At 31.8% G+C, this 16,191-nt stretch overlaps 1 protein-coding gene across 1 annotated transcript in view; it reads left to right on the forward strand.

The window, feature by feature from the left end:
• The window catches only part of LOC105622945 (rho guanine nucleotide exchange factor 11), a 343,184-nt gene that overhangs the window by 249,845 nt on the left and 77,148 nt on the right, over positions 1 to 16,191 (forward strand). The window contains exons 18-19 of the mRNA XM_012204353.1: positions 530 to 1,852; positions 12,708 to 12,824. Of these exons, the coding sequence (XP_012059743.1) occupies positions 530 to 1,852; positions 12,708 to 12,824 (1,440 nt within the window). The remainder of the gene's footprint in view (positions 1 to 529; positions 1,853 to 12,707; positions 12,825 to 16,191) is intronic.

The raw sequence follows: 16,191 nt of genomic DNA on the forward strand, positions 1-16,191 counted from the left end.
AGTTCTTATATTAAATTAATAATATATATGAGATNTTNTATTAGTTACTATATATATATATATATATATATATATATATATATATATATATATAAAATATAGTATAATATTCTTGAAACTTCCACGGGTGCTTCCTATATAAAGATTTTGCGTTTCGCGGGTTTCCTCCGTGTCCAGATCCTTGGAATACCCATTCTTAGAAGGCATTCCAAGAATGAATCTGGACATGGAGGAAATCCGCGAAACGCAAAATCTTATTAATATAATAATCTATCAATTATTGATACACTATTCTAGTTGTAAAATCTTAAGTCCTTAAGTGTTATAATAATGAGAAATTCTCTTTAATCAAAATGCGTTTATTCATATACATCTTGTTAATATAAACGAATCAATTTTTTTAGTGCATTTTTTTCAAATTGTTCTATTCGAGTGCTATTGTTATCATTCAAATTTAATAATAGATAATTTCTTTCATTTTTTATTATTAAATTTATTTATATTTTTATTCATATCTTTTTTTTTTCAGAGCTATTTCACACCGAGCGCTCTCATGTCCGTGCGTTAAAAGTGCTTTCACACGTCTTCCACAAACCTTTGTTGGAGTCTCAAGTGCTACCGTTAGATCAGATTCAATTGCTTTTCTCTAATCTGGATGAAATGTTGATGATACATTCACACTTTAATCAAGCGATGAAGCGAAAGAAAAAGGAAAATCCATGCGTGAGTGATGTAGGCGAACTTCTGTTAGAGATGTTCGACGGTGAAGCTGGTGAGATCTTTGAAAAGGCTGCGTCGACTTATTGTGCTAAGCAGCAAGTTGCTTTAGATGCTCTCCGCGATCGTCGGCGTAAGGATTCTAAGTTAAACGCCTTCCTGAACGACATAGAAGCAAATCCGTTATGCCGCCGGCTTCAGTTGAAAGATCATATATTAACTGGCATGCTGCGACTCACAAAGTACCCGTTGCTCTTTGAAAATCTCGCCAAGTACACGCCGAACAATAATGAAAAAGAAAAAGCAGCTATATTGCGTAGTCTCGAGCGTAGTAAAGAGATACTAAGTCGCGTGAATCAGGCGGTGAAGGAGGCCGAGGATCATCAACGACTTACAGAGATTCAACGAACGATCGATCGATCAGCCTTCGATAAATTTGATCACCCGACCGTACATGAGTTCAAGAATCTTGATATTACAAAGCGCAAGTTGATTTATGAAGGACCGCTGCAGTGGCGACGTACTGAGCCGAATCGATCGATACCAAATCGTTCAGTGCCGAAACCAGTTGATCTGCATGTAGTGCTGCTCGACGATACGATTTTCTTTTTGCATCGACAAGACGATAAATATCTGCTTAAATTTATCAATACGACCAACCAGGCGGGGAATTCCGTGCTGAGTCCGATTGTGAAGTTATCCACTGTACTAGTGCGTCACAATGCCGCTGAGAAAGATTCCCTCTATCTTGTTAACACTTCAGAAAATGGTGCGCAGATGTATAATTTAGTGGCACCGTCTTCGGCAGAACGAAAACTCTGGTGCAAACACATCTCCGAAGCTGTGGAGGCTTATAAAGCGCGTGATCGTCACGACAGAAGATCAACGCCGTCCGCTACATTGGCGGAGGAGCCAATGCATTCAATGGAAGACGCATCGCCTTCCGGAATGGAAACGGATGGTATAAATATCGAAAAAGATCAGCCGGAAGATCGAGAATTGAGAGATCTTGGACAAAATACTGCCGGCATGCAAGAGCATGATGAAGAAATGCCGGAAACCACTACCATCACGGGAACTCCTACAACTGAACATATACAACAGCGGATACAATCAACTGAATCGTCAACAACAGGTTGAAAATTGCTATATTTATTATGTAGATATCATAAGTTTATTTTGTGATGCAATAATTTAAATCAAATTTTTCAAAAAACTTTTTACACTTATTATTAATAATAAACTATTATTAATAATAAACTATTTACACTTATTAAAAATAAATGAAGAAGACCATATTCGGCCAAGGCGAATCTTGATGCTTAATAATATATTATGAATTTTTACAATTCAAATTATGCGGCGATTACTCACCGCGATATATTCTCAGTCTTGAAATGAATCTTCATAGACTGAAGCTGGAAACATAATGCTATAAATTAAAGTTGTATTACTTATCGTTAAAAATAATAACATGTTGATTGAAATTTACTTAAAAGATAGATTTTAAGAATATTAATATGTATTTTATAAAATCTTAAAATGGTTTATAAAATCGTTTAAAAGTTACTGTAATTATTAGTTACTATGTCACGTGAAAATTAGTGAAAAATTGCGACATTAAACATAGGGCTACGTTTATTTAACGCTAACAATGTCATTATAGTTTTAACATTAGACAAAATAAAAATAGGATTACACAATAGCGCTAACAATGTCTTACAAAATGTATCCTTAATTGCTAAAAAAATAATTTAAAATAATGATTGGACTTTTTTAAATTGCTTATCAATCTTAAAAATAATTTAAAGAAAAGGAAACATGTACTTACTAGCTTGTTACAAAGATATTAATTAAAAATTAAACGATTAATTAAAAATTAATGTTGAGTTAATTTATATACAGAGTATATCAAAAGTCTGGAAACGGTCTAATAGCAAAGCATTTTTGAAAAAAATGTTTCAGACAAAAGTTGTTGAAGAAGTTAAAAAGATCTATTTACTGATCATATCCGCTTTACTTGAATGGCGTTAGGATCAAATTGATTTTTTTTAATGGGCTACTATATTTTTGATGCCAAAATCTAATAGCTGATGTTAAGAGCTTTTCAAAACATAATAAAGTTATTTATCATTAAGTATTTTTTGAGTTATAAGAAGGTATCGCCGACATTAACATTACGCAAGATGTCTGACCTTTTGAATATTTAATATAATATATTATATATAATATATTATATTCGTTCAAGCGACGTTCAACTGATATTTTAAATTTTTGGCTACGTAGCTCTATTTCTGGGTGCCATCACTCTATAGAGGCGCTACATCTGCTGGCAACATTTTACAAGGGAGTTGGACTATCCTGGTTTGATAACCATCGATCGAATACCTTGTGTAATGCTAATACTGGCAGTAGTGTAACTTTAAAGCATCATAACTCAAAAAGTACTTAATGAAAAAATATTTTCTTATAGCGTTTTGAAAAATTCTTGACACCAACTATTAGATTCTGGCATAAAAATAGGATGTTCTATTTTAAAAAATCAGTTCGATCTTGATCTGAGTGCCATCCAAGGCGTCATCAAACGGATGTGATCAGTGAATAAATTTTTTAAACTACAGCTTTTATCTGAAATATTTTTCTCAAAATTTGTTTTCAATATATTCGACTGTTTTCAGACTTTTGAAGTATCTTGTATGTTTATATACTGCTTCAGATATGTATTTGTCATTCCATCGAAATCTGCTTATTCTTTTGGAATTTTATTATATTATATTTAAATTTGTTGTATCTTTTAACAACAAAAGAAAATTCTTGAGTTTGTTCTACCTAAACGATTAGGATCCATGAAAAAAAGAGGACTTGATAAGGACTTTGAAAAATATTCGCTTTGAAAATTCCAATATTTTATTACTAAATTATTTTCCCTTTTTGTAATTCAACTTATCTTTACAATCAAGAGACATGACAGTAGTGTCTATAAGTATAGTAAAGTCTGTACTGAACGCAGGAAACAGTGTATTTTTACTTGAATTATCGAGTTGATTGGAAACATCATGACGTAATAAGACAAGGTGAAACGTTGCGCATAATGGCGATAGCATATTGGAAACCAATCAAATTTGGGTCTAAATTCATTCATCTACTGCACATTTGCGGAAACATTTGTACTTTTACACTATAGGAAACACTATGATATTTGAAAAACAGCTAGGCGAACGAATTTTTTAATGGACTCAGTCGATAGCTTAGGGTCTCATTATGTAATTAAAATGTCTACTTTTTGATAATCATTTACCATTACTTCTATTTCTTATTGTTGAGTTTTCAAATGTACAATCCTATAAGATTTTTATTGTTTATATTACATCGCCTGAAAAGAAGACGTTTTCATATATATATATATATATACTGATTATTGCGAAGAATATTACTAAGGTTTTAGTAGTCTAAAGGCTTAGAACGCTCGTACGGAACATAAGAGATCCGAGTTCGACTTCCGGCCGAGATAATATTTTTCACAATAAATTTATTTATTTATTTATAGTTTTTCAACATACTTTTCTAATAGGATGCCTGATTGAGCATCAAATTATTAAAATTATTAAATTGTCAATTTAATTTATTATTACAGTAGTTGCGTTTATAAATCCGAAAAAACAATTTGCCGTGTAATTCAAATGATTATAAATATGTTCATATATATTCATGTGGTACATATACAGAGTGTCTCCTAAAATAGATCGAGGCCACATTGGAGGCGGAAAATGGATCAAAGGGAACAAAAAATTCTTATACCATTTTGAGATACTGTAATTTTCAAATTAGAAAAGGAAACATCTAAGCCAATATGCGGTTAAGCCGCGTCGCGCGTAGGACGACTCACACTCGAACAGCGGCAGCGGTGGCATGCAGGGAGAGGGAAGGAGCGCTTCGTCGCCTGGCACAGCCTGACCTATGTGTTTCGCCGCATCGCGCCTACACTGTCCAAAAATCTTATTTTTTGGCTGAAGTTTTCCTTACACATTTCTTATCATTATAAATCACATTATTTAGTACGTTAAATACGTTTTAACACAATTATAGATATGTTAAGTGATTAATTAGAGCACTACGCAAAGCGTATGTTGATCATCGTGATATTTTTCGTTTGCTTTATTATATGATGTTGATATTTAATTACATTTCGAGACATACTTCGTCGGAGCTATCGCTTCGTTTTATGCTATATTTTGCCGGAGTTTTATTTTTGATGTGTTAATGCAAACTTAAACATCTCATTAACGTATATATTAATAATCTTTTCAGTTACAGAAAATTCAAATTTTATTCATCAGTGAACATTAAAGATTAATAAAATTTAAGAACGTCTCTAACGGTGTACAATTAAACTTGTTAAACGGCAAGAAATATGTGAAAAAGAATCTCAGTCAAATGTGTCATTATACATGGAAAAATAAGGGGCTCCGCACAATAAAAGGAACAAAGAACAAAGAACAGAGAATAAGAATTTCAACCTATCAGAAACTATGTATTCCACAATGCATGATTGATTTCTGATAGATTAAAATTTTTATTCTCTGTTCTCTGTTCCCTGTTCCTTTTATTGTACGGAACCCCTAATACATATGGATTTCCAATGTAGGGGCTATTTATATGCGAGCTTATATTATAATTTCAAGTGTACACGCATTCAACTACACACACTTCAGCTAAAATAACATTTTTGGATAGTGTCGCGATGCGGCGAAACACATAGGACCGCCATGCTACGCTGTGCCAGGCGACGAAGCGCTCCTTTCTCCTTCCTATCGCCGCCGTCGCTATTCGAGTGTGAGCCGTTCTACGGAATTCGCGCGGCGCGGCTTAATCACATATTGACTTAGATATTTCCTTTTCTAATTCGAAAACGAGTTCTATAGCGAGTATGGTACTATACTCAAAATGGTATAAGAATTTTTTGTTCCCTTTGATCCATTCTCCGCTCCCAATGTGGTCCCGACTTATCTTAAGAGATACCCTGTATATATAGTTGGGTGATTCTTTGGAAAATCAACATGACATCTCACCTTATAGTCTTCGACATTGTTTTAGAAATGCAGATAAAGTCCATATCTTTTTCTGTGAATTATTAAATATGCTTCATATAAAGTTGATGTCGCTGTTTCTTTTTATTATTGGATTCTTATTCTTCCACAGTGAATTTCTGGCTAACACAAGACTAATTTTATAGAAGAATTTGGGTACCAGATGAACAACTTTGAGACATGCCTTAAATTTTAAGACATCGAAAGGAAATCAAAAATTTCCCAGTAGTCCAATAAACCCAACTTTATAGGAGAAGTTTCCTGAGTGTCAAAATTATCCAAAGTTTGCTATTATGATCATGTACCATTAGTTTTATCCGATTTCTTTGCCAGAAAGTCCAGAGAACTTCCTTGCGGTAACGGCGATAACGGATTGCACCAAAGATATTGAAGCAATGTCTGAAATGTATTTGATACAATTCATTAATCTGGCTAAATCCGTGGTCGCGATCATGTCAGAGAAATTCGGATTTGCTTATAATGACGGCAATGTCTCTGGAGTTCGTCTTCCGAGAGGAAGATGGACAAATGGCAAATGTATCAATTGGAGTAAACCAATCATTGATACAGAGTCAAATCGCGATAAGACTATGGACGATGTAGAAAATATTTTAAAAACCAGTCACATAAATATTGGTTAGCTAGACTTGGAATGAGACTCTAGTTTCACAAGAGCTTCCCCCTCAGCACATTTAAGTATATATATCATGCCATTGTAAAAGAAAACTCACAAACGAAAGATGGAAACACGTAAAAATACTGAACTGCAGTCTCTTTGTCAATCAAATTGTACATTAATAGAGCATCTTGCAGTAAAAAAAGTATTTGGTTGTCCCATTGATAGAGATGTTGGAGAACACTCACGTTCAGATTGCGAAAGATGTTCATTTTTTATATTCCTGCAGAAGCGCGCGTGACCAATCACAATAAATATTGTGATACTTGTGAGCAGAATTATATAACCAGATTATTAAACAATAACATTCAATAAATTTTGATTATTTTGAAGCTATAGGGAACATTTATTATTAGAGCATTAGACTTGGTTAAATAAAGAAAACTTATCGCGATTATTAAAGCAGCTGCTATCGTTATGATACAGTGAACAGCGTCATAATGAATGTTTGTTAGCAATTTATTTTGCAAAACTAAAAACAGGACATATTGACAAAATCTTGCTAATAAATGGTAAACATAGTATTACAAAACGCAATTAAAATGCTCGCAACGAATTTCACCTTAATGTACAGGATAGCCCATTGAAAACAAGATAGATTAAATCGTACAAAAATGATTTTTCGAAAAAAACCTGAAAACAAGTCAATTTATTGGTTGGAAGAGGGACATCTTTTGACGTATAATTCTCATCTTCAACCCCCTAAGCGGGGTATCAATTCCTAAAAAATTTCAAGTAGGAAGGAGGCTAAATGATATACAATTAAAAAGATCTTTCAATTCTCTATATTCTTACATTTGATTTTTTAAATTCGATCAATTCCTTTAGAAGATACAGAATATTAAATCTAAAAAACAAATAGATCTTCATATTTAAAAATTTTTTCTTTCTTATCTATCGAATCAATCCATTAATAAGTTGCAAAGAATGTCTAAATATATACTATTTGTAATTTAGTGTAGTAATTATTCGAAATGTTGACCACCGACTTCTATACAATAATAGAGATTCTGCTCGAAACGTAAATTCTGGAGCATTTGTAAATTGATTTGATGGCATTCGTCGATGATATGTTGACGTAAAATCTGGAGACCGAAGAAACTCCTCTCCTTCAATCTAACGACCCAAAAAAATTTTATCGAAATTTTCACGAACAAGCCGTGCATAATGTGGAGAAGCTCTGTCCTATTGGAATATCAATTGATCTTTGAGATCATCATTCTTGATAATATCAATTAATGTTGAATCAATGATGTCTTCTAACAATTTCAAATCCATATCTTTATTCAAATTATGAGGTAAAAAAAGAGTCCAATGAGATAGTTGTCAAAAGTGCCAGTCCAAACATTTATTTTATGGATGTTTGTTATGGACTTCGTGAAATATCCTAATCCTCGAAGAATCTTTCCATTAACAATTATGACAATTTATTGTTTAAGAAAAAAGAAAATTTATCAGAAAAATAGATATTAAAAAGGAAATTTGAATTATTTGTACGTTCATTTATAACTTCACAAAATTGTAAACGATAGTTAAAGTCGCCCTCATTAAGTTTTTGTAGCAATTTAATTTAATATAGAATCCATATCAAATCTATTTGTAGTGTTTCAAAATTCATTGAATACTAGTTCGACTAACACCAGATACAGCAAACAAATATCTCGTATTCAACATAGCTACTAAAAGTTAGAATCTCTGTTATTGTATGGAAATCGATGGACAACACCCCGATTCACATTCAAATTTGACAATCTAGTTGTTGAAACAAACAAATCCCTAATTGTCTTGACAATGTGCTCTTCGCTACATCACGGGCGTCGGCAAAAAAAAACACGGGCATAACACTGCTCTTTTTCTTATAGATTGTCATCCCGACATTTGTGACTTTTAACATTGACCTCCAAAGGAATCTCGGGCTCCCAATCAGTTTTTGTATTGCGCTGCTATTACAGTTTTCCAGAGCTCTGATCCTCCTGGGCCCAATCTTTCGTGCTTAAAACTTTTTTTCTTTTTTGAGCAGGACCCCTCTTCAGTACCTCCCCCGGAGGATAGCTAATTCTCCCGCTTGGGCATCTCCTCATCTTCGCGAAGGGAATTCTAAGATCCTCTTGTCTCTTTAAGTTCTTGATTCTTCGTTTTTCGGACAGGAGGGGGGAGGGATCCGACTGTACTTCTGCCTCCAGTCCCCGCCTTGGCATTTGTCCATCATCTCGTGGAAAAATGATGGTTTAAAAATCGTGGGAGGGGCGATCTTTTTAAAAAAAATGCCCGCCTCCATCGTGAAGCGAAGCCACCGTTGAGATTTCTTGTTCTCTTGAAGATTGGTGACGAATTGTTTCTCAATGTAACCAACGGATCCTCCGATCTTCTTTTTCCCGTGTCGCTCGAACCCGTCTCAAGTCTCTTTCTCTCTCGAACTCTGTAACTGAAAAGACATTATCGCGTAGCTTATGTTGCACAACTTAGCATCAATTTTATTACTTTCACCAAGCGGTATTAGGGCTCCGATTTACCGATTTATTACATCATATTTATGGATCTGATCATCTTTCCATATAAAGTGCTAGCTTATGAATGTACTACCTACTTCATTTTTACATTTGTTTGACTTGCGAATACAAAAATAACGTCGCTTAATTTCTTAGCTACACAATATGGCAGCTTCTCAATTGCTCTGCAACTTTGAAGTTCTTCCTTTTTTCCTCCGAGAGTATATATATTATACAGTCAGATTTTCTGCCTTTTCTCGAAAAAGATTTGCTTGGCTTTTTGTTCGTACCATGACTTTGTTTGAAGATCTGATATTCTCTTTTCCTTACATTTTTATGGATTTTTCTTCCTTTTCATCTTTCCTAAATAGTCCTAAAGAGAATCAATCTCTTCAGTTCCAGTAAAAAAATTGCCACGTAATAAATCGACGTAATAAAATGAAGATCCTGAGCGAAATATGACCTCTGCTGAGGTCATTTCCGTAGTTTTATGCTTGGCAGACCTGTACGCCAACAGATACGGCGGGACTCAATCGGTCTCAATCCTTCTCTCAATTCTCAGAAACAAACTTTGCCAAATAATCCAAGATAATATGATGCTAACGTTCTCTGCCCATCCGATTGTGGATACAAAGCAATTGTTCTTGTTTTCTTAATTCCTAATATGCGCGACAGTTCGCGGAAGATTCTCGACTCGAAGTTTTTTCCCTGATCTGTGAACTTCTAGAGGAACATGCCTGGAAATAATTTGATTTAAGAAGGTTTCCGCAATAGTTTTTGACCTAATACTTAACTTTCTTTTCTTTAAAGGGAAAATTTTCATTTGTAAAACAACCAACAACGATTAGTAAATACTTATTTCCGGAAGGAGTTTCTAATAGAAGTGTCCGTATGAGTATGTCCTTCTAGACTCTTTCGAATGGAGCGCCAACATTATATATCTATAAAGGAGATTTCCCCTTTCCTGATGGATCTCTCCTTGCTACTCACACTTTGCAAGTTCTGCACCATTCCTCCACGTCTTCCATAAGAGGTCCCAGATTCGAATCTTGGCTGAAGTAATATTTTTCGGCTGAGATAATAAAAGTTTCTTATCCAAACTAAAAGGAGGGGATTATATATATTCACAAATGATCGAACGTTTCGGCTCGCAATTATTATAGCATCTCAGATTGATTGTGTTTAAAAGTCCGAATGTGCACAATTATATCTGATATAAATTAAAATAAACCAAGAATATTATATTATTCGAAACTAAATATATTATTCGAAATCTAACTTTGACCGATCGTTGGCGCTCTCTATCATATTTATGTTATATATTACCTCGGTCGAATTTTATTTTTAATTAATAAAAACATATTGCATCTCACAATTCGTAAAATTTTGCGAAATTATTTTATTCTTCTCCGATTTCATTGCTTCACCAGTTAACTCAACTCATAGTATATAAGATAACGTCAAGTTATGAAGGGTATTAGGTTATGTCTATAATATTTTTCCATCCTGGTGGATGGAACTAACTCAAACTTGAGTTATCGAAAACACCCTAAGTATTGATATATTTCATGTGAATTATGCGCGATAGGATTTATACACAGACTTCTATTACTATAATAGATTATTAACCTACTTTTCATTATGTAAAAATATTGCTTGCGCACAGTGAATACGCAGAATAAAACTGTCACATTCAGAAAAAAAGATGTCACTAGATCAGATGATCTAACGTTTCTGAGATTGGTTCAAAAGTATATAGAAAGCATGCGCAGTATATAAATGTATTTCTTCTGCGCATATAGTACATACATTTTGACAACAATTAAAAGGACAAATTAGCGGTCTAATGTTATAATAGAAGTCTGTGTCGTAATAGCTTCCGCTCTCTTGTTCAAGCTTATAGCAAAAACGTAAGCAATAAGGAAATCGTAACATTGCATTTGTTATTGGTCTTATGGTTTCTACTATGATTGGCCAATTTGCTTACTGCTTACGGCGCGTTCACACTTTGACGGAAAAGCAGAAAGCAGCAACTAATCAGAACTCGTGCTCGACAATTTCAGCTTTTTGTTACTTACTATTAGGAAGAGTTCTGATTGGCCACTGTTTTTCTGTTATGAACGCCTTTACGTTTTTATATGTGCTTCATGAGCTTCATTCCCAAATCTAGGACCAGAAGTCCAATTTTTCCTGAATATATACTCTTTTCTCAAAGAGTCTGGAGAGACATCTAATCGGATCTTTAACATATCTGGGGAATACTCTTTTTGACACTCATTTCAAAAGGAAATTATTAAGTTCATCGCACATAAAATATGTAATAAGCTAATCACTAGATCATTACTATAGTTGTTCCAAAATTTACTGCCAATATTGAAAACCTATAATTCACGTGCACTATAGACTTTCAGTACTGGCAGTAAATTTTAGAATATAGTCTATGACCTAGTTTACACCGAGGGTTCGATCCGGGTCAGAATGCAAGAACCACTGCAATCGAGCATTCCCCTGTTACAGCCGAATGATAGGGGAATGCTCGACTGCAGTTGATTGATTCTTACATTCCGACTCGGATCGAACTCTCGGTGTAAATTAGGCCCATGTATCTATAAAAAATAAAAAAATTTGAAAATTATTAGATATTATATTATGTTAAAATATGTTTTTTGGCCAATACTATATACATGTTTTTATGTTCTTAGAATTATTAAATATACTCTTTTTTTTCTAGTTTTGAGTCCAAATAACTTATTTTGTATTACAATTTAGCCTAAATGTCCTCTTTTCTTTTTTACTACTTTTAAATCAGAAATCTCCAATTTATTAAGGTTAGAACTGGTTATACGATAATCCCAAAATGAGTACATCCTGAACACATTGAAAACTCGGCCGGACATCCCCAAACGGACGTTGCTCGAAAAAAAAAGAATACATATCTGGGAAAAGTCAGACGTATGATCTTCCCTATATATGATACACTTTAAATAATATTGATAGTGACTGTAATTTTAAAGCTTTATAAACATAAAAAATATTTAATGAAAAATAACTTTATTGTAACATTTTGAAAAGCTTTTGATACCAGCTATTAGATTCTGGAATACAAATTGAACATTTTATAAAAAAAAATTGATGTGACCTTAACCTGACTTTGATGACATCACTCAAACTGATCAGATCAGGAAATTTTTGATCTTTTTGAACTCTACAATTTTTGTACGAAACATTTCTTTCAGAAATGCTTACTTTGCAAAATATTTAGGAGGTTACTTTTTTTACACCCTGTATATATACCCCCCGTATAAGAATGACTGCTAAATATCATGTATTGGTACAGTGGACTAAAAATCGCTGAATTGGTTCAATAATTTTTTTACTCAAAAAACAATTTTTGTCATTTGCTACTTTTCTGTGAAGTTAATAGAATTTGAATTAAAAATTATTGAAGACCAATATTTAGTGATATTTAATAATTAATATCTTAATTATTGCGAAAATTGCAAAATGATGGAGGACTCAGTTTAGTCCGCTGTACCAGCACACAAAATATTTGGAAGTTATTCTGGGGCACTCTGTGTGTAATTGTTTATAAAAAAATTAATAATAATGAATTTGTTAATGTTTTAATATATATTTAATAATTTTGAATAAATTAATTTTGAATAAATTAATTTTCTAGTATCTGTAGAAAATAAAAAATATTATTAACGTTACTAATTGGTTCTTTGGTACATATAGGTATGATAGAATCTTTACGAATGGTCACGTGTACTCAACTATCATTAATAGATCCATTGGAAGTTCATGTAGAAGCACCACCAGTACACGTTGCAGAACCGATTCTTACGCCAATAGGTAAAGTATGTTTCTTTAATTATTTTAATTTATACCAAAAAGTTTGCAAGTTACCGATTTGTCATGAACTATTGCTAATGTCAACATTTCGTGAATCTTGCCATTTGCTTCATCAACGCACACTGATACTGTGTTAGTGCGCTCCTCGCATTGATGAAATGAACAGCAAGGTTCACAAAATGTTAGCATTAATAATTAACTTATTAATAATTAACTTAATTAAATGTAACAACAAAGCTCAGAAAGAATAAATCAATGTAGATATAATAATGCCTTTTATCGAGTCAACATAAGTTATTAGCGTATAACATTTTATTGTTTCTTAATTCTACAGTATATATTTCGAATTCTGAACCCCTTTTAAGTCCTTTTCAGTACAATAAATTACAATTAATAGAATACAATTAATATATTTATAAATATGTTTATATACAAGTAATTTTTATAAAGCGCGTATTATGAACGATTATAAATGTGCTTTTTTATTCTGATACTCGATGTTCATTTTCAGCGTCAAAAGATCAATCAAGAGAACAGATCAAACACGAGCAAAATTGTCGAATATCAAGCAATTTTGATCACGTGACTTGTTTTGATATTAAAAATGAGCATTGAGCGTCAGCATGAAAAAACATCCTAAGACGAATAGATTAAATTTGCAAAATGACATTGAACTTTTAAATTCTGTATATTTTAATCTCACTTAACATTATTTATACACAATATTTAACTATTTACTCAATTTAATTATCTAATTCTTTACCCAATTTATTTTACTTATTGCTTTTTTTAGTATTTATACATTTATTTCAATTATTGACTTGTTGCTTACAGGTGGTTTAATTATTGACTTGGTTTATTATAATAATTGCATTTTAATTTTATTATAATATATTATATAATTTTATTATATATTATTTTATTATATTAGTTGCTGACCCATCCTTATTACAGTAGAGTCCCTCTAAATTTGGCCTATGGGACAATAATTGAGGAATGCCAAAATTATAGAGTACCCTCTCTGCAGCACTAGTCTATCAATCACTTGTGCGAAACCAGTTGCGCATGCTAATCTCAAAGTGCACTACAGTGTACATAACTTTAACAGACATATGTACTTATGTATCACATATTACGTATCACAAAAGAATACATTATACAAATACATAATCTATGGAATTATATTGCATACACTGTGAGAACCTAGTATAATTAGGTGCAGATGCGCGCGCAACACATATCCAACCTATTATGGCATGGAAGGAGCATGACATTAGTATTTGTAAAAGTGTGAGGAATGCAAAGATTACAGAAGTCAAATTTAGAGAGACTCTACTGTAGTTATTTAATTTATTATCTTTTTAGTATATATACATATAGTATATATACATATATTTTAATCATTACCTATCTAAAATATTTCAATTTTTGATTTGGTTCACTATGTATCTGCAATTTTAACTTTATTATTTAAATTATTCTAATTATTGATTTATATCTTTTACGTATTCTTGTATTAGCCTATTATTGCCTATTATTTATTACAAATAAATGTTTTAATTGTTGACTCGTTGCTCCCCCTCCTTTCGATACATTGTGTCGATATCGTGTTTTGCGTTGACAATCGTCATTCGAAGCATAACTTTGTAATAGGCAACATCTCAATGTTTCACTTACTAATTTCATGTAAGTTTTAATAGAAATTCATATTATTTATTAATTTATACAATAACATAATTTTATAATTTAGTAAATCTGGCAATTTGATGATTGTAAAATGGAGATTAAAGCGGCGTAGCCAACATTAGCCAGGCTCAATGTTATACAAATTCGAATAAAATCGTTACAACCGTTCATAATACGCGCTTTATAAGGATCATTCGTATATAGATGTATTTATAAATTTATTCTATTTGTTATATAATTATAATTTATTATACTGAAAAGGATCCAATATTCGGAGGTCGAATATCATAGAAATAAAAAATAATAAATTATTACACACTAATAACTTGTGTCGGCTCGATAAAAGGCATTTTCATATTTGTATTGATGTTAGCATTAGCAATAGATTACGCCATTGTGATAATTCGCAAATCTTTTGACATCTCTGAGGAAAATACCTGTTAAATCTTCAAAAGTAATTTTAATTTATTTTATCATAATTTAACTTTAATCTTAAGCAATAATTATTTATAATTATTTAACCCTTCATTGCTCTCATATGAGACAAATACTCTTGACGAGAGCAAATACATTTAATCATATTGTTGTCAAATCTGATTGTGATAGATTGACTATCAGTCGATGTCTAAAATCTTTGGCTTTTATATAGCTTTGATATTATTGCGTGTATCAAATATTAAACTATAAAGAAATAAGATTAAATAATATTAAATAATATTAAATAATATTAAATAAGATATGCATTACATTTTCGAATAAGAGGATCTAATAGAAAATATAATTTTAAATACAAAAAAGTTATATATTAATACATTATTATTAAAGACCGGATTATCCGCCGATCGATATCGAATTGATCATAATGCATACGATTTTTCTCGTTGCCATTCACCCAAAGCCATGGCGCGAAGAGCGACGGAGTCACAGCAATGGGGGATGAGGTGCAGTGGGGAGAGCTAGTGATGCGAATCTCAGAACTATAATTATCATAATCAAATAACTATAATATAATAAAAGAAATTTATTTATTTAAAAGATTTTGTTAAAATGTAATTTTTGTTCCAAGTATCTTTTTGTATCATTGTTTTTGATAATATTCGTTTAGAAATCAATTAAGTTAAGCTTAGAGTTTAAATTTAGTGAATACTGATTTTTTAAAGAGATATTTTTATCCTTAAAATGTCAACTTTAAAAAATTGTTTTGTTATTAGATGCATTTATTCTGACTTATACTGGTTATTAAATTTTACATTTTCTCAAATTTTTAAGTTATTGAACTCTCTTTGTTAATTTGTATATATACGCACATATATACAGATAGATGTCCCATTTTAAGGAGGTTCAATAATTACTTTGGAATAAAAAATGCGACTGAAATAAATTGTCATTACAGCGATTTCAAATCATATGCAATATTAGTGCAATGAATTATGAATACTATTTATGTACTATATTTAATAAATTATTAGTGTATAGAATATTAACAAATGTATGAGACACACTTATTTATTTACATTATATAAAATTTATTTACATTATATAAAAAAAATTAAGTCTCTAAGTTGGTTTTCGATTAACAATCGAACTTCCTTAATCAATCCTGTTAATTTTCTCTAAAGTTATTAATAAATTATTGATACAAAAAAAAAGATTAATTATGCAGTATATGCCACTAATATCC

This window comes from Atta cephalotes (assembly GCF_000143395.1).
Source record: "Atta cephalotes unplaced genomic scaffold scaffold00050, whole genome shotgun sequence".
Classification (NCBI taxonomy): domain Eukaryota; kingdom Metazoa; phylum Arthropoda; class Insecta; order Hymenoptera; family Formicidae; genus Atta; species Atta cephalotes.